This window comes from Hippocampus guttulatus, chromosome 5, assembly GCF_054856545.1.
Source record: "Hippocampus guttulatus isolate MCC_2025c chromosome 5, RoL_Hgut_1.0, whole genome shotgun sequence".
NCBI classification, from domain to species: Eukaryota; Metazoa; Chordata; class Actinopteri; order Syngnathiformes; family Syngnathidae; genus Hippocampus; species Hippocampus guttulatus.
The window spans coordinates 18,205,621-18,225,356 of NC_141265.1; the positions used below are offsets into that span (position 1 = coordinate 18,205,621).

The 19,736-nt window shown below is 42.9% G+C and overlaps 1 protein-coding gene across 1 annotated transcript in view; it reads right to left on the reverse strand.

The window, feature by feature from the left end:
- Positions 1 to 19,736, reverse strand: part of kiaa0825 (KIAA0825 ortholog) — a 104,881-nt gene that overhangs the window by 47,860 nt on the left and 37,285 nt on the right. Inside the window, exons 18-22 of the mRNA XM_086112288.1 lie at positions 19,424 to 19,728; positions 19,093 to 19,199; positions 17,010 to 17,154; positions 15,366 to 15,515; positions 13,341 to 13,435 (exon numbers count right to left, since the gene is read on the reverse strand). Coding sequence (XP_085968414.1) covers positions 13,341 to 13,435; positions 15,366 to 15,515; positions 17,010 to 17,154; positions 19,093 to 19,199; positions 19,424 to 19,728 — 802 coding nt within the window. The remainder of the gene's footprint in view (positions 1 to 13,340; positions 13,436 to 15,365; positions 15,516 to 17,009; positions 17,155 to 19,092; positions 19,200 to 19,423; positions 19,729 to 19,736) is intronic.

Consider the following 19,736-nt stretch of genomic DNA (forward strand, 5'->3'; position numbering starts at 1 on the left):
AGTGTCATTCTTTCACCCTGCCATTTTGTAATTGTTCCTAAAAATGACCACCAAAAAAAAAAAAAAAAAAACCAAACACACAAATGGGAAAATATTCAAAAATGTCATTCTTTTGTACCGCAACTCCATACAACCGCTCATCAGTTCCTATGGCAAGATTACATTTGGAATGTGTTGGTGTCATCTCCATTTTGTACATTCTTGTAAATGTTTGTTTCGTGATGCATTGCACCGTTTGGCAGTTTGCAGCAAGTTCACGTCAAGAATTTAGGCAGTGGGTGTTGTGATCCTTGGCGTAGTAACCATGTCTTGAATGATGTTTTTAATTAAACATTTGGAGCAGCAAATGTACAGTTAATTAACCCATACATTCTGTTCTGGTCAAATTTAAGCCGTTTTGACGTGACGGCAATGAAAACAACATATGTTTGTGGATATGAGGCTGTTCAGGGTCACATCTGACCCGTGTCAACCAAAACAGATTTTAACTTGACGGTGTCCTTTAAATAAAGAAACATGGTTATCATAGTGGATGATGCCTGGTGTCTTCGAATGGCCTCATCAAACGACACGACTTTTTTCTCATACATGACCGTCTTGCAGTCAGACTACCAGATAAATATCAGTTGGTGTCAAAATTGGCTACGAAACACGACGTTTGTCTGCGACAGGTCTGTCGGCTCAAAATCGACGTCGACATCGACATAAGAAAGCCAGAGGAGTACAGCTGTGATCCAGTCAATGCCTTGAGACTAAAATGACCTGGAGGAATGAGACTCTTCACAGGCGGACGGAAGCTAACTGCTGGCTAATTGCTCCAGGCCAGTGTGTGAAAGAGCTGTTGGATTCCAATCATGACAATATACTGTATCCTATTAATCACTGTGTGAATGGTGTACATCTGTTACCTTAAAGGTATTTACAAATCAGCTAAGGAATTGCACGTCTGTGCCATTTGTTATCAGCCTGACCACGTAATCGAAATGCTGGCTGACAAGTGGAGGCCCTGACATGCATTGGTGTGTTTCACCCGCATCGCACACCATGCTGGGCCAGTGTCCTGATTGCTTCAGGCTTTTAGACCCAACCACGAGCTGCATGAGTATCTAACAATAGACCCTACCAAAGCCCCTGAAACAGGTTTGCAACTCCTTCAAGAAAAGAAAAAGCATGTGTCAACAAGATGGGAGAGCAGCAAAAGAATCACTTCAAAAAGGTATGATCAGGGACGGTGGAAGCCGCATTTCAACTTCCACTTCTTGGCCATATGTGTCTAAGTAAGTTTTGTATCAAGGTGAGAGAGCAAAGCAAGAGTATGAAGAGCAAGACTGACCTTGAGACAAGGAGTGAGAGGGAGGGCAAAACCTCCAACTTGCAGCGTCTTCTATGAGTCTGTATAAGAGGCGCGACTGGATAGGCACTGCGAAGATGGATGTGAAGGATAGCGGAAATGGAGAGAGTGGCTGACCTTGGAGAACATTGAGGGACAGGGGGAGGTCTTCCAGATGATGGGAAGGAGTGTTACACAATGCAACTTTGAAAAGGGCTTGTGGAAGACAAACGCACAAAAGCCAGGCCAACTGGACTGGACATACCCAAAAAAAACAAAAAGAGACCCTGCGCCTAAGCCCAAATGTCTTTCCAAAGAGCCTCTGACCATCTCCCATAATTACAGTTGAAAGTCAAGACGAGCAAACCGAATGTGATGAGTCCAGACAGGAAGAGACAGACGGGATAAGGCAATCACAATTGTGATGTCAATGCCCTTACTTGTAATTGTCAGATGTATTCATAAAGATTGACATGTAGTATGACAATAGGTCAAAGAATACTACTCTGCGTTTTTGTGTTTTGTAAAGGGAAGGGAGAGCAAGCCAAGGCCAGGTTAGGCATTAAAAATAGAAAGGAATTGATCAAAAAAGGACATGTACCCGGTGGCAAATTTATTCAGACAAAACATTCTCGACAAAAAGATGACACAAAACACGTGGTTGAAGAAAACAAATGTATTCCTGCAAAATCAAATTGACTTCAGAATTCCAATCGTCCCCCATGATTCTTTTTTTTCCCCTTGAACCCCTTAAACATATTATTGTAATCTTGAAAACTAACGTAGCAAGCTGTCACATGAAGAGCCTTCTTTTGCATTTTATAAAAAGGGAGTAATGTACTCATCAAAAACACATTCATTTCTTATTGAGATACAATTTTAACTGTGCATTTATAGAATGACAGAGAATGGGATTTTATTTAAACATTAAAAAAAAAAAAAAAAAAAAAAACATCTGAAAGTGAACCAAGCAGTATAGCAGCATTCTAGCTGGTTCTTGTCATTGCAACCTTGAGCAAGACAGCCTTTCAGAGTGGGCACAAAAACACACACTTTCAATGCTCTTCGCCATCAACATCACAGGTGAGCCAGATAAGCATGTTCCATCTTTTGAAACAAGTACTGAGCAGCGGAGAGGTCTGATAGTCAACAAAGCAAGGGCTGTGATCAAAGACTCACAAAGACATGACCACAGCATAATGGCTTTTTATTTTTATTTCTTTCCGAGAGAGAAAGAGCCACAAGAGTGGCAAGGCAAGAACAGGTAAATGGTACAAGTAAGAGCAGAGAGAGGCAAGTGCAAAAGTAAGGGAGCCCGAAGAGGAGAGTGCAAATGCACACTTGCCATTTTGCCACATGGGCAGACTACAAGTCTCCACACTAACAGCGCCTGTTGATCTTGCTGTCTTATAATTGTTGATTTAAAACAAATAAAAATGAAAAAATAGTCCATCAAAATTAGACTATTTTTCAAACACATTTTGGTTTTTGAATAACTTGGTGTTCTTTTTTTTCTGTCTGCAATCAGCACTTGGACAAAAACGAGTCACACACAAAAGAACTTCTGGTGCTACATTAAATATTGGCTTTAAAACAGCAAGCCTATCTGAGTAGCCCAAATCATAACGCAGGAATAGAAAATGAACCTTATTGCAGCAACGTGACAAGATTTCCCAAAAAGGCTCTGTCAAAATTCTGAGTCTGCTTTTGCCATTTCAAGCTGAGTTTAATGTAGCAAGAATTTTGAAAGTTGGACAAAATTCAGTTTATATGTTGGAAAAAATGTGTTTAATGCCCAATGTTTTTATGCGATAACATTTGTGCCAGTCGAAATAAAATACGTTTTTTAAAGTAGACTATACATTGACTTAAAACAATCTAAATACCAATGATTTTATTGTGTGCAGCGACTTGACAGAATCGACTTGAGAAATTTCAACACACCATTTTTTCGGGGTGCATTTTTGAGGAAATTCAATAAAAAAAGCACAACAATTGGAAAGACGATTTGATTCTGGTACAAACATTTCAAAGAGAAAGGCAAAAACGAAAACTTATTTCCATTACACTACATCATTTGAATGCTGTTGAATGTTCACAAAATACATTCTCGTTTTCAACATGAAGTTGAGTGAATTTCATGTAGGATATTTATTCATATTCATATTTCTAATGAGGTCCTATCTATAATTTAAAAAAAGAGAAAACAAGGATGGCAGTGATTTAAAAATATCGATTTTTTTTGTGCTCCTATTCAAAAGATGTGACAGGCTGTGGTGAGAAGCTGCAGTTTCAGCCGCTCTCTATTTGTCAAGACAAGTGCCAAGCCAAGTGCACCCCTGTGCTTACCTGTAATGGCACGAGAGGGCTGTGCTGCAGCACAAGCGCAAGCTATTTCACTTCGGGGTGCGGAAGGCTCTGAGTAGGGCTGAGAGAGTCAGAAGTGATTGCATGTGTGTTTGACACAAGAGAAAAAGAAAGATGATAGAGGAAGGTGGAAGGAAAAGGTGACAACAAGTGGAGTGGGAGCTTGTGAACAAAAGATGTGTCTTCCAGTGTAAAGATGAACACATTAGAATATGAATCCAAGACCTCGGGCACACCGGGCACTTAAAAAGCCCCTTAAGTCAAGTGTCAACTATTATGTGCCATCAGCGGCGACACAGGGTCACAGAGCAAGACAGCCGAGGTCACCCTCTGTCTCTACATGCACCATTAAACAGTCCCACATGGTGCGAAAAGGACTGGCTGTCATTTGGAGACAAGAGCATGTACAAGGCTCTTCACAGAGCAGTCGCCATTGTCCACGCACCTTACATTATGCTTAACCAATCAATATTTACAAGTACTCAAAAGTAACATTTTGCAAATGATGTGCAAAGGCGACGACAGTCACAATTCAAGACCCTGTAAAATGAAAATAAATATATCTTGTAGATTTGACACACCGCAGAAAGGTGGGAAAAACTGGAAACATTTTTACAAATCGGCAAGTACAGAATATAAAATGAGGCTTAAGAAAAATGAAAAATATATTCATTCTCTCTGCTATGGGCGCCCCCTGAATATGCTGAAACGACACCCTACTGTTTCTTATGCCTCAACATAAATATATGTTTCAGACGTGAAAATGTATCGGCTAAAAGGCTCAGGGGGCTGGACTATAGCCCACCGGGTTGTTGCAGGTCTGTTCCATGCAGCAACAAGGAGGCACACTAAAGCAGTCACGCTAGCGCAAAGACCCTGGCTGTCAAGTCGGACTTAAGAACAATAAAACCAAAATCCCCTGTCTGTCTATCTCTGCATAACATGAGAGTACACACAGAAAAACAATGAGGCACTCTAAAGAGGCGATGCTAATCTGTAGGGGAAGATGTTATTTATGAGGTGATAACCGTTAATGCAAACGAAGTTGCTCAATTTTTTTATGCAGTTCTGGGAAAAGCTGACTCACACCAGACTCCAAAAAGGGTCAAGCTGCACCACTTTAGCTTGCTTCCCCCAAAAATCAGAAAACTGAACTTGACAGATTAACGCTATCTCCACAATTGAGGCATACATAGTTCTCCATCTTTGCACGGTTTCAGCAATAATCTTCAAACATTGGGTATGCACATATTTTCCAATAGCGATATAAGATGTTTCACTTGTTTCCTGTTAAAAGTAAATTTTAATTGATAGTCAGATTTTTCTTCTTAATATTACCCTGCCAGCCCGCAGAAGTGAGATTGATTGGATAAATCAACCGGAATCATGGGAAAACAGGAAAGCTGCCAATCAGCACTGTGCGAGCGTGTGCTTTTGGTTTGTGCCAGCGCATGAGCACACAAATATGTGTGTGTGTGTGTGTGTGTGTGTGTGTGTGTGTGTGTGTGTGTGTGTGTGTGTGTGCGCGCGCGCATCACTATTGGGCTGACAGCTGGGCTTGTTCAAGAGGCTTACTGAGCATTCTGCCTGTTTGGGAATCAAAAACCTGTGTCAACAGCATCCTACAAAGGATGTAAACAACCAGAGTCAACATGCTTTAGTTCATATATGACCGCAGAGAGCCCCGATTGTATAACGTGGCATAAGAGACAAAAGAAATTTCAGATGATAATTGCACTGGTCTTAGGTCAAAATGGTAAAGGACTAAGAGAGTGTGCGGAGGAGCTGCGGGGTTTGTATCAAATGTGTGTACGGGTGCGCGCGCCTGCGTAGACAAGCGTGTCAGTCCATCAGCATGTCGGCGTCACAGCTCTTCACTAAGTCCCAGATTAACAGTGACAGGCAGAGATCCTTCTAATTATCTCTTCCTGGACCACATGCAAATGGAAAAAACGAACAGAGCCATGTGATTGGCCAGCCCGTCTTGGGCGCCACAGACACTCTAATGAGCATGACGGCGGGATACAACCTCATGATGTACCACCAAAACAGACCCTGGTCGTCACATGGGCTCACATGCACCCACAAGAAATTGGGTGCATTAAATGACTGGGGCCCAGCATAGGAATGTTAGAATTAGAAGAGATCCTGATTGCATCTTGAGAAGAAAAATATATAAGTAGCACATTTGTGTATTAAGTCCCGTCCCAGCTAATACGGCTTGCAGATGAAGCATCAAGGACAGAGTTCGCTCAATGCAGATTCCGCCAATACCATGCTATAATTTCGAATGGGTAAGATAAGATAAGATAAAATAAGATAATAAATCCTTTATTAGTCTCGCAATGGAGAAATTCCCAATTCACAGCAGCAAAGTTATGAAAGGAAGAAGTAGAAGAACAAAATATCAACGCTGCTGGAAAGGCAGCCACTCTCGCGGCGCCATCTTGAAGTCAAAATAACAAAATAACACAACACAACACATTATACACCGACAGTCGTGCAATCTTAATAATTTTTCCTGCATACGTAAGGGATGTTACAAGTTCTGAAAGTTCATTTGATTGAGTCTCTTTTTCGAGCAATCTCCACCATCTGCCAAAGAATATCGGTTTTGAACTATTTTCTTGTAATCCTACCATAGATGTGCCTTTGGGGTTTAATGCATCAACATAATCCCCACTGAAATGCACTCATAGACAAACAACCATCCATGCTCACAGTCACACCTAGGGGCAATTTAGAGTACTATATTAACCTGCCAGGCATATTTTTGGAATTTGGGAGGAAACTGGAGCACTCGGAAAAAACCCACATAGGCAAGGAGAGAACATGCAAACGCCACATAAGAAGGCCAGAGCCGGAATCGAACCCTGCACTGTGAGGCAGACGTGCTAACCAGTCGACCAACGTGCTGCCCATATAACAGTCATTCAGACACAAGCAAAAAAAAAAAAAAAAAGGCCAAACAAAGGGTTTATCTGGAAAAACCATCACAGGGATTCTAAAAGGTAAAAGCCTAACTTGAGCCACTGTGAATATGGCAGAATGGAAAAAAAAGAAAAGGATGAAGGACTGGAACAGAAGGTAGAAAACTTGCTTTCGACAATCGAGTGCTGCAGTCAGCTAAAAAGTCAACCCAGTAAATCAGACGGAAAGATGGCAACAAAGTCAGACGATTCATGAATCACCTCCTAGTCCATGTAAAGTTGGGCAAAACTGCCAACTATCTGCAAAGGCAAAATGTGGAATGATTCAAATGAAATAGCTACTGAAAACAAATCTCATGGCAAAAATTTAGATTAATGAACACAAAGTATTGGAAACCGAGCAGTGACCATAAGAGATTTTTAGACAGTCCTGCAGCAATGTGGGCCATGTTTTGCATGGCCCACTTTGCATACTAAAAAGTATGCATTTTGATTGTGAGAGAAAATCACAATATTAAATGGAGCTCTAAACATATGCATAAAATCACTTTCTGGACTTTTGTTTCAAATATAGAAAAAAAAAAGATGCAAATTCATCTCTTACAAACATGAAACTTCCCCGAATGACAACGAGATACTAGTGAACTAATATAAATATTTCAAAAATATTTTAAATGGCCAACATGGCAGAGCTGAATCATGTCTTTTCATGATCTGCTCGCAAAGTGGTGCAAGTAAGAAATGTGCCAGATGTAGTTTGGCTTTGTCAAGCGCGACACATATGAACTTCAACAGAGCACTCACAAGGATATTTTCCCTCCCAACACAGTCAAGTACTTGAGAGAGGCACATAGTTTGGTTTTACTGTGCAGAAGACTTTCTTTATCTTTGTAATTCACCCCCCGAGTATATTCGGGGAGCCTTGGGACTTGCCATTTTTAATCAAAAACGGGTGCCTTTGTCTTGTCGCTGCTCCATCCAGCGTTTCTATTCATCCTTTGAGGGCTTTGCAGTAGATTAAATGGCATTTTCATTTAGCACTGATAGTACACAGTTTCTCTCCAGCAATTCATCCATCCACATTTGCAGGCGGCTCATGCTGTGAAAACTCTGAAAATTGCAATATTTACAGCAATTGACTACATACACATGGCCGGGGCCATCCTGTTGTGAAGCTTGTTATGTTGTATAATAATCACACCGCACTTACAAATAAGTCAAAATGATATGTGGATGCGAGCCCTTAAGGGAGTGCCGATGGAAGCAATACAACGGTTCAGATAAGAATAGAGAGTAGCATGACCTTGACTAACCATGACTTTTTTTGCATTTGTCGCAATAAAAATTCAATATTTTACCTCTTTGATTTGATTCGGGCAGCACAGAGGACGGCGGGTTAGCAGAGCTGCCTTATCTGCCCTCCGGCCTTCCTGTATGGAGTTTGTATGTTCCCTCTCCAAAAATGCTTCTTAGTTCAATTAAAGACACTAAGTTGCCCTTATGTGTTAGTCAATTGTTGTGTTGTCAATTTATGTCCTATCATCGGCTGGCAACCAGTCAAGGGTGTACCTCACTTCTGGGATGGGTTCATTTATTTTGACGTTCAAAGCAAACGAGAGATGGCATTGCCAAAAAGTGTGCCAAAATATGGTGGCTGACTATGATCCACATCTGGCAGCCTCAGATATATATATACGCATTATTTTTCCAGAACGTGACTAAAGGCAATTCAATGGTGAGCATCATGACAAATGCTTCATGTCTCCATAATTGTTTGACCATGACCATTCTGTCAGAAGACAGATTTGCTTTGACCCGCCAGCTCGTTTTTAGGGGGTCAAAAGGAATATTTCAAAAAGTATCCAACTTAGGCCCGATGCCAGAGGTGAGAGCAAGTAAGGAAGTTGTTGAAAAAATATGACAAAGGGTAGAAGGTAGCGGGCGAGAAGACTTGGGTGCGGAGAGGTTGAAAAAGCGACCTCTACCTGCCTGTCCGATGGTTGTGACTTTCAAAGCCTGCTGGTGGTTTGTGTGGAAGCCATCACATCTGCGACTGGCCGTATGATTAATGAGCCTCTCAGACTGTCTGTGCAGTCTGAGGCAGGCCATGGCCTTATCCCAGGCACGGCTGATTTATTCGCCTTTGAAGCAAACCTCCAAAATATAAGCGCGAAACTCCACAGGCACATGTACGCCCGCCATGACGCACGCACATTGTACGAGTTGGTGCGGAGCCGATGCGTACACGCAAAGGCTTGTCAAGCTCGCCAGCACCTGCTTACATCTAATGAAAACCTCAATGTGACAGTGTTATCCAGGGCGGGTGAATACAAAACACTCCATGTATAAGCAAGCTGACTAAAAATGTCTTCTGTCTCCTATCAACAAAAACTCCCATTCCCAACCGTCAGTCAGCGGAAGGGACGCATGCACAGGGGGGATGGACGAGACAAAAAAAAAAAGCCTTTCTCAATGACACATCAAATTCTTCTGATTTTCTAAAAGGGAAAAGTCTATTGAATTTCTAGCCTGCAAAGATTGAGAGGATGATCATGGCTCCTGGTTTCTTTGGCAGTCATAAAATGTCTCTCTGGCTAACCTTGAAACTCTTTGGACCAAACATGTGGCCAACCAACTGCACAGAATGCGAAGTTAAGCATCACATGTGAAGCTAGATGAATTAGCCCAGTGACAACATCTACTATGTGGCCCTGTTTCTGTAGTCCGTTGGTTCCGGAACATAAAAAAACAAAAATCTACCATGCTGCCTTGTTTCTGTAGTCCGATTCGGTTAAATTGACGATCCGCTGTATTAGGAAATCGACAAAATCAGCTATAAGCACTAAACCAGACTTAAAACCTGCGGTGTGATTTGAATTTTAAAAATCAAGCCTCGATGCAAATTAGCGCATGCACACTCATTCTCTGAAGCGTAAAGAAAGCCCGTTAAACCAGGCACACAGCGTCTCCCCAGGTTGATCAGCATCCGCCGAGAAAGGCAAACGCTTTGACATATTTGTTTTTATTTTGTTCCCCGAGAAAAAGGCCCTGCCATATGGCAGCGCCCCGGAACAGATGGCGTTTGCCCACTTCCTCAAAGCGCAAGCGTCTATCGTGGCAATTTAAGGAGCTGCTCGAGCACAAGAACACCACAGATTGGCATATTTCCACAAAACGGCTATTGTTATGCAGCAGAGCGACAACGGTGAGGTTAAGACAATGCAGACTTCATGTTGTTCGTGTGAATGCTACTCGTATTGCACCTGTCAAGGTGCAGAATAAAATGATGACGATAAGGAATTACTCACCGCATTGGGCGGAATTGACTCGAAAAAGACAACATTAAGGACAAGCCTGGCCCAAACATGCATGGTCTTTACCTGCAAGGAGGTGTCAGAAAGGTTAAGCATGAACGTCCTCGGATGATCTAAGGTGCTTATGATGGAGTGAAAGAGCTGCCCGTTGACGCATGTCGCTTCATCTCTCATTGCTGGCTAATTCTTATCAAGCACAACCTTAACCCTGTGGCACAAAGAGCCAAAGTGGTTAAAGTCACCTTGGCATTTGAAATGCTCCTGTACCCAGTCATACTCCTTTTTTTTTTTTTTTACAGGAATTCAATGAAAGGTGGAAGCAAAGGCCTTGTAACATCAACACCCCACCAAATCCTCAAATGTCAAGCCGTTACAAGTGTTCAAAAAAAAAAAAAGAAGAGAAGACCAAAGTTCAATGGGAAACAAAATGTTCAGTCAAAAGATGGTTTTCTATAGAATCGATACTTTTGTTGGAAATGTGTCACTTAGCCGCGTAACGTGCAAACTTTAGCCCTCCTGCAATTTTTGTACGAGGTGAAATGGCAAGAGCAGACGTTTTGCATTTTGGCTCAACTAATATGCACCAAATCTATGCAATGTCCTGTTCAGATGGTCCTTGACAAGTTGTAAATGTTGCACTAATGTCTACTTGTTGTCTATATGACTTCAAGTGTAACTCTCCAACAGGGCATTACCTTTTTGTTCAAAATGACACATTGCGACCCCCTCTAATGGAAATGTGGTCAGTGAGTACAGTATATAAAACGAATACTTTTCTGTATTATTACAGAGTCCTCATTGTAACCCCTCATGCGGAATTTCAACTCATACTCTGCTGTATATTTCCAACGAAATCAAGCTATATTTTCTTTAAGTGACGCATCTGAATGGTTCCTCATGCTGTACTCCAATCAGATTTAATTACATTCAATATTGCTCCCAAAGCCACCCAGCTATAGGCAGCCTATCAGCCAACCATATCGTCGGGGGGGAACAAGCCATCTAAGAAAGTTAGTCCACCCGCAAGCCATCTATCTACGCACTCGCGCACCGGTGTAGCAGGAAGCCAGGTCAGCCCAGTCAGCCGGGCTACCCTGGGGGTCCTGGGGTGGTATTAATCAGTCTGGTTTCTGCTGAAAAGCTCAATCTGCGGATGATGGATGAGCCATCATGCTGAGGGAACTGAAGTGACGGGTGACAAAGAAGGACACACACACCTGAATAAATCCACTCCCCATCCTGTCTAACCCCAATGCTACATCGTCAAGGTAGCAGGGTGAAAGCACGTGTGTGTGTGCATGCGTGTGTGTGTGTGTGCGTTCGCGCGCGGAAGGATAAGTGTCTCAGCATGTGTCCTGCTCTGCTAATGAAGTCATCTGAACAGTGATTTAACGGCCCGGTGTAAAAGCCTCCCGCCCTTAACTCATAGCCTTGCTCTATTAGAATGTGATATAAACCCTGGGCACAATAACTGTCCTGCCACTGTAACAATATATAAGAGGCCACCGGCCAATGGTCCACACTGCTAACTTACACAGTCTGGGCAGCAAATTATGAGCTCTGTATAAGAAAGGGAAGTCGTTCAAGGTGAATAAAACTTGTAAAATGCGCAAGATCAGGCATCATGAGGGAGGCCTGTTGTCGCGGGAGCTCAAATGCTATTTTTGGGTGCTACAGGTTCCAATGGTGACCAATTTGAAGAGGTGGCATAAAATATTGTTGAGGGGTACAATGGAACCTCTTCCAAGATGCAAGCTGACCTCTAATCTTCTTGAGCCACGGGAAATGAATAAATAAATTCAATCCATACGTTCAAGGGACAAACTTTTGCCATCATAAAGTCTTTTATAAACTGACCAAAATGGCCAAATGCGAATGACCAGGACATTTCTGAGAAAAATACAGTCGGCAATTCGCACTCGCACAGCAGCCAAATGACCCTTGTACAAATGCCAACTCGTTGCAAAAGAAAAAAAATGTTATTCACCAAGGATATTCAGACTTTGAAGATTTGGGCAGAATTTCTAAAAGTAGGTTTCAGGAAGGAGAACACCTTAAAAAAAAGTGTCAGGCTTGTTAAAGATAAAGTTCTGTACAATAGCCCTGTTCAAAAGTCTGATATGAAAACCCTTAGGACACAAGGTCACACTGGTTGGATTGTACAAAATAGCATTTGTTGTGACGCCCCAAAGAAGAGAGTCAAGGATTCCTGCGTCTGCATTTGAATCGAGAATTTTTTTTTATCTGCAGGAACAAACAGTGAATCATCTGACACAATCGCCTCATCCCACGAATGGCCTTTACTTTGGAGTCAGAGACTTTTTGACAGTTTACATGTTGGCAGCAGTGACAACTAACTGCCATGCTCTTTGAGGGCATTCCTGCAATAAAAACAATACAAAACAAAACCCTAAAGCCATTCTCTAAATCCTCCATGAAATCTGCTCCTCTGGACAAAGACAGACTAATAAGGCAAATGACAGCATTCGCGGACATTTTTGATACAGTCAGAGTTTGCTGAGTTATATAACCTTTACCCCCTCCTACGCCTATGCCTCATCGTATCGGTTGGTGCCATTCTTTCCCACTCGCGTCAATCCACGATAAGTGAAAGCCTCTGTTGAAAATTTGGTTCAGGTGAACAAATAAAGGAACTGTTTAGCATAGAGCAAAACAGACTACACGGCAAGGGAGAATGTCATTGTGTGTGTATGTGTGAGAAGGAATGGAGAGAGGCCCGAAGGAAGACAAAGCTCATCACAGCACAGCACCGAGCTGCACACTTCACCCTTATTAGACCCGTGTCCTTGGCAGATGCAGAGCTTGCCCTTTTGTTAGCAAGGTGCAGCGGCGTGTGTGTGTGTGTGTGTATGTGCGTTTTACAATGGCAGTGATTTAGAATGGATTGAGCGTAGGCGTGGAGACAAGGTGCAGTAGCCCCATGGCTCCCTGATCGCTGGCAGCGTGACAGCTGGGAATGGAGCGCGGGGAACAGCCTGAAGTATTGCCATCTAATATGTGTCACATATACCTGCATAAATATTTATGCCCGTTTCAGAGCAAGAACAGGAGAGGACAACCCAGGTGAGGAAGATGGGACAGCATCAGTGGACTTTGTGTGAAGTCACTCACATGACGCCAAGAGCCAAGCTTTTTGAACATCCTCTCAACAAGTTTGCCTGGTTGTGATGACTTGAACCAAAAGTGTTTTGAGTCACCCAAATAACTTTGTAGGGTATGCCCAACGTACATGGAATGCCAGTCATTAGAAATATTAAATGTATGTCAAGTATCAAGCCATTAAATACATAAACTACTCCAAGGACATTACTAGCCTACATGTACACATATACACTTTCAGTTTGGGTGTTCATGCAACATGCAGAATCAGCAGTTTACCTGTTGGCCAGCAGAGTTTTGAAGGTGATTTGACACATGTCCTGATACGCTGGCAGCAGCCTTTGCCACTCCCACGCCCACTCAACCATTGCAACCTGTCGATGAATGAGTACAAAGAGCGCTTCAATATGAATCGGGTTCAATAGCATCGTTGCATTAGTATACAACTGTGATCCACAAACAAAGAAGAAGGGAGGGGTCCAAGCGCCGGCCACAAACAACCGGCCATTTATCACATTCGCAGAAGTTTTTTTTTTTTTTAATCATGATAAGACAGCAATGAATTTATGAATCCATTTGAGGGGATTTGGTCATTATTTATAGAAAGATATATCAATTTGGGGGAGCGAGTCGTTAGTCTTCCCACTCTTCTGCTTTTGTTTCCCTCTCCCTTGTTCCAAAAGCACCACAACGGCACCCATTTTTCTCCTCCACTCTTTTTTTTCTCAACGCTGCATTAACACACTTGGCACCGGCACCAGATTGGGGAAGCAAATAAAAACCAGAGTGTTTTGATTGCCAAAATGTCACTCCTAACTGCGGGCTGAGCTTTATTGACAAAAGGAGGAGAGCTCGATCCATTCATCCATCCTCTCTCTGATCATTCGTCGTGGGAGATTGATGGATGTGACTTCACCCCCTCCTGCCTCCAATCTACTTGACAAACTACATCGGCGTCGAAAGTGGAGAAGTCGTGTTAATCATTCTCTTAATAAGGTGTTTCTATGCAAAGCTTTTCAGCCTCCTGTAATAGGCTGAAAACGGGACAATGTATTGCAAAATACAAACAGCTGGGCGAAAATCGGCAAGAAATCGTTGTTTGTGTGCACTGCCGAGATATTGAGTGTGTGTTTACGCAAGTTACGGCATCCATGTGCAGTGGCCAAAAGACACACACACACACAGACAATTCAGGATGCATTGTTGCTAATAAATCAAGAGAATTAGATGCCCGCAATGTCAGGGGCTGTACACATTTTCCGGGAGACTCCAGTTGGCATCTTTGCTTTTAGCAGATGAAAAGGGAAGCTCGGGCAGGATGACTCCTTTGTGCATTTCCTCTGCCAATAAAAACGAGAGTAAATATTCAAGGCCTTGGATGAACACATGCTTGTGAATGCAACTGGACAACTGTGGCAACTGACAAATGTGGGCATATGAAGCCACAAATATTGAGTCAAACTGTTGCCACCTGTCTGGGAAACAGGCTTTCATTTTGTTAGCCAATAGCCTATTTGTTAGCATATTAGCACCAAGTCATATTTGAACGTTTTTGGAAAACATGAAAAAGCACAACAAATTCTACAAATGCTACAAAACTAAAACAAATTAGATAGCTAATCCAGGGAAAGACTTGGCAACAATATATTTTATAATAACCAAGTCACTAAAGATACGGCACTTTGAAACAGTAATTCATGCCTTCGTCATATCCCGGCTGGAATACTGCAATGCACTTTACTTTGGAGTCAGCCAATCCTCCATTAAGCATCTCCAGTTGGTCCAGAATGCTGCTGCTCACCTCGTTACTGATACTTGTAAAAGGGAGCACATAACACGTACTACTACTGGCATCCCTTCACTGGCTCCCTATACATTTTGAGTTTATAACTCGTCTCAAAACTCATTTGTATTCTTTAGCTTTGACTCAGCATGACTGAGACTTGATCTTAGTTTTACTGTCTTTGTGCTTTCTACTGTCTTTGTTATTAATTTCTTGTTTTATTGTTGTACATATGATGTTTGCTCCATGTACAGCACTTTGTATAAAGCGGTGGTTGTTTTAAAGTGCTCTATTCATACAGTTGAGGTGAGGTGAGTTGAGGGTTCTTTCTCTTTCAGCACCAAATGACTTTGCACATTACTGTTGTATGGTGAAAGTACGGTATATAGTGATCTGTGAAGTTAAGAAAAAAAGTGCAGCAGCCCATTTTCTATGAGCATCCAAGTACCGTGAGTTGCAAAAGTAGTCAACTCTTTAACCGTGGTCACAAAAGAGCAATAAATTAACTTCTGTTTACCAACCTGATTCATCTTCTTTTTGCCAATTCGGTCAAACTGCTCAAGGGGGTTGAATTTGGTGGTGCGCAAACAATCACCCACGTCAAAGCTCACCACGCAAGGTGTATCACAGAGCAAGTCTGTGTTCCCACTCAACTTGGACATCAGCAAATCCTGTGGACCAGACAAGTAAACATTTGCGATGACCAAAAACGGAAAAATGAATTCAACACGAGGTCACCAAACGGAATCCATGATGGCAATAGGATATAATTTGGTTGACGCCGTGTTGTACAAGAACACGAAATAAATGTGAAAGTCACACTGTGCGCATGTCGTGGATGTCCTGTTGTGAATTCGGCACTCTCATCCGTCACTTTGACATGACTTGTGAACCTCCTCTCCCTCCATCTCACCGCCAGCTCAGAGTGTCCCTGACCCGAGTGCTCTTGTCTCAGCCTTGGCTATGGTGGAGCCGTTCCAGAAAAGCTATCCAGCCTACCTCGGTAGCCCATTCACATGCTATCACATTTCCATGCCGAGTTATTGCTGTTTTACGCAATCCATCAAGAGCAGCCTAATGTATAAGCCGCACGTGTTGTTGCTATTCCAAGCCGTATCCTTAAAGACAATCTGTTGTAAAAGACACGGGAACTGTAACTATGCGCCTGACGGTCAGCGAAGGCCGCTTACTTCATATAACTGTCCAGGGACTAAATTGCTATTTGTCTTTGTCATAAGTCACAGTTATGAGTTAACCAATATAAAAAGTGGAGAATACAAGAGACCAAAGCACTTGAACGTCACATATTGTAGAGTTGTAGAACTATACCTGTGGACAAACATAATGAATTGATATTCGAAAATAATATGACTTTTCTATACCTAGATGGATTGGTGTGAAAGTAGGTGGGGTAGCTCAACAGCAACGATTACCAGTTACCCGTAGCTTCTTATGAGGACGAATACCAGACAATATTGTGTATTTTAAGTTTTAAACTAATATTTCATGATTTAGTTTTATGTTCTGTTTTGCTTTGTATGGTTGTTTTTCTTTTATTTGGACGAGAAAGGCCAGTGATGTACAATACAGTGTTACCGTATACTTAAACAAAGGGTAATTCTGGACCATCTAAGATGTTGGGCAAGAGCTGCATTAAAAATGCTTTGGTTTTCACTGTTGATTGAAGGATAATTTTAAACTCAGCTTATAACTTTATAACCGCATAACTTTTTTGCAGTCTTGTCTGGCACAAAGGTTAAGAACGTTTTGGTGACTTTATTTTGCTATCGGAGGAAAAAAAAGAATTAGGACTTCTTTTACGCACAACCCAAAGTCTGTAAAGTCATTTTTCAGACAATGACTATACCTACAAGTATAAACTGGTTGGTTGGTCTACTCTTTGTCACAAATAAAATAATAATAAAATGGTTAGAGTCAATGAAAATTCCCTCATTTCTAAAAAGATTGTGGGACACCCTTACATGTGGTGATTGTATTACATACGGAATCATTGCAGTCGCACACAGCCTTCACGTCACCCGAACAACAGACGATGCAGTGGCAGCAGCATCTCCCCCCCCCCCCTCACTTTGGTCAAAAACCTCCCCCCCAACAACTTTCCCTCACCCCACCTAACATGCTGGTGAGAGGGAGTGCTTCCCTACCTCATTGCCTTGGATGATGTGATGGATGTGCCTCAGGTAGTCGCTGCCCCCTGCTTTGTGGCAGACCTCCAGCAGCATCAAGCCCATTTTCTGCTCGGTCAGTTCGGCTGCAGCCATTCCACTTTCGTTGCCTTGCTCGTGGACGCTGGGAGAGGAAAGAGGGGTAGCATGGGAAAAGTGAGGAGTCCGCAAAAATACGAGTGGGACACTCTCTGCTTGTACTTTAAGTGAAACTTGAGGTAATAATGTGTGAGGACAATTCACTTACTGGCCAGGTGAATATTTTGTGACAAATAGGTTTTAATTCATACTCAGTGTCAAATATTTTGGGTCACCTATTTAGATGAGTAGCCAGGATACCTCATGAGATGGTCTGGGAATTGAGCGGTGGGAAACAAATGACTGAATTGATAGCGGATTGCCTTGCGCTGTTTTCACAACTTTTTGCGAAAGACGTGCCAGGAATTTTGAGCGAAGCATGTCGGCGCACTAAAAGTGATTTGTGCATGTCTTCAGCATGTCCTGCCTGTGTGCGTGTGTGTGTCTGTAATTGTGTGTCAAGGTCCTCACGCATGTACAGTCCTCCAGCCCTGACAAATGCCCCCATCATTTTCCGAGCCTTCTTATACAGATGGATGTCCCACTACCGTCCATCAAACCTTCTCCTTCGCATACACTTCCCGACATTGTCCTCTCCCTAACGCGCCGCACTTTGTAATTATAAGGAGGCAGGGATAGTGCAGCCTGTCAGCCGGTCATTGGCTATGCGACATTGAGGGTGGCATAGCAAGCGAGGGTCCGCCCCGTCCATGCACCTCCTCATCCCTTCGCCCGCCGTCCCCAGCGGTCGCGTTGTCTGGGACGGTGGCTGTGCATCCGTGTCAGCACCTGCGCTGTGTATCCTTTCCTGTCCATCACTGTGCAGGTGAAGCAGATGATTGGATTCAGTCAGCGGGGTGATTAATGAGGGCCCCTCCGGATTTGGGACAGCCTATCAATCATGTCATTAGGGCCAATGTGCCCTGAAAGAGGCAGACCTCCGCCAAGGAATAACTACATTCATCTTCATCTGTGTATGCATCCCGTCAGCCCAGCCAGGGTCACCATGATGGAGAACAATAATCTTCTCCTCTACAAATTACTTTGCAAAGACAAGGTGGGTGTCTACAGGAGGGGGGCGGGGTCAAGATCGTAAAGGAAAGCTGGCAACGGGTTGGGAGGACATATGTTTTTTTGAAAGACGGTTTAAACGGTCGGCTTTATGCGTGAGTGTGTACCCCCGTGAAGTGTTAGCGAGTCAAGTTATTTTTGCGGAGACACTATCTGCCTCACACATATTATGTGTCTTATTCAGACATTGTTTTGGGAGTGTTTACAAGCCGCTCGTCACTTCCCTGTGAAGGTTAGTTTAATGAATAGTAATGATCTTACTGAATGCCTCAGACAGGTGATACATAATGACTCTTCCTTTTCGTCCCCCAACACACACACCTACACACACACACACATTCACACAGTGTCCCATCTTCTCTGTCTGCCAACTGCCTCAAGAATGTGCATCTTCTTCCCTCTTCTTGTCACTAAGATCACCATTTCAGATTAGTGTTCATTTCATTATATCGTCACTGTTACGTTTATTTTGTTTTTAAACTGAGGTGTGGTCAGGGACGTGCCGGGAACAAAATTGATCAAAAAGTACAGTGGGTGGAAAAAGCCTGGTATAAGAAAATGACACCAAATTTTTTTCCCACCATTAATATTACCTGTACAACTCACTTGAAGGAAAATACATTTTTAGGAGAGGGGCGAACAAAAATAAACGCCAGAGTGTAAAATAAGAGTCAGCGTGCACTTGCCACCATTTAAAGTGCCTCAACTACAATTTTAGTTTTAATACATCAAACATATCATCATTTATTTAACCAAATGATATGAATATAATGCGACCATGCGTGAATATTCAACATTTCCGAGCCGAGTGATGGATTACACTGTGCGGCATGCGTGAACACGTTCACATTAGAGAACACGACAGCCATTTTGACCTTGACCTCTGTTTAAATAGCTTAAGTTGACCCCTCACCTGTTTATGCAGAGTTTGCGGGCCTTTTGCAGCTGCATGTTCATCCACTTTGGTCTCTTTTCCTCCAGAGCCTGCAGCACCTTGTGCACGGTGGGTTTGGGCACACCCTGTCGTATGCACGGAACACACACAATGTACTCATGGCTCAATTTCAACCGAGGTCAGGTTTAACAAAACAATAAACTCGTCCTAAAGGAAGAAGCCATGAGTTCTCCCTTATCACAGACACAACTACTTTCTCTTTAGGAATCAACAAGCCCTGAACAACTGCAACAAAGTGATGATATATTATGACTCATTATGACGATTATTCTATTACTCACACCTTTACCTTCTGTTGAATCCCCATTGACGCCTGCAGACACTCGGCCAACAGGGCCAGCCGATCCTTGGCCTGACAGTTCAGGGCTAGCCCGCTGATTCCTTCAAGTGCGCGCGGCTCTCCGAGACTACGGATCAGGCAGTTAAAAAGGCACCACAGCAACAGGCCCATTGAGCGCAGTTGCCGGGCATGCTGAGAGAGGTGTTGCTCTGCCGCTTGGAAGAGGTAGCGGATGGGGAGGGGCAAGGACGCTACAACCAGCGGCAGGTTGGTGAAAATGAAGGACATGGCTTGAATGGCCAGCGATGTGACAGCTGCAGGA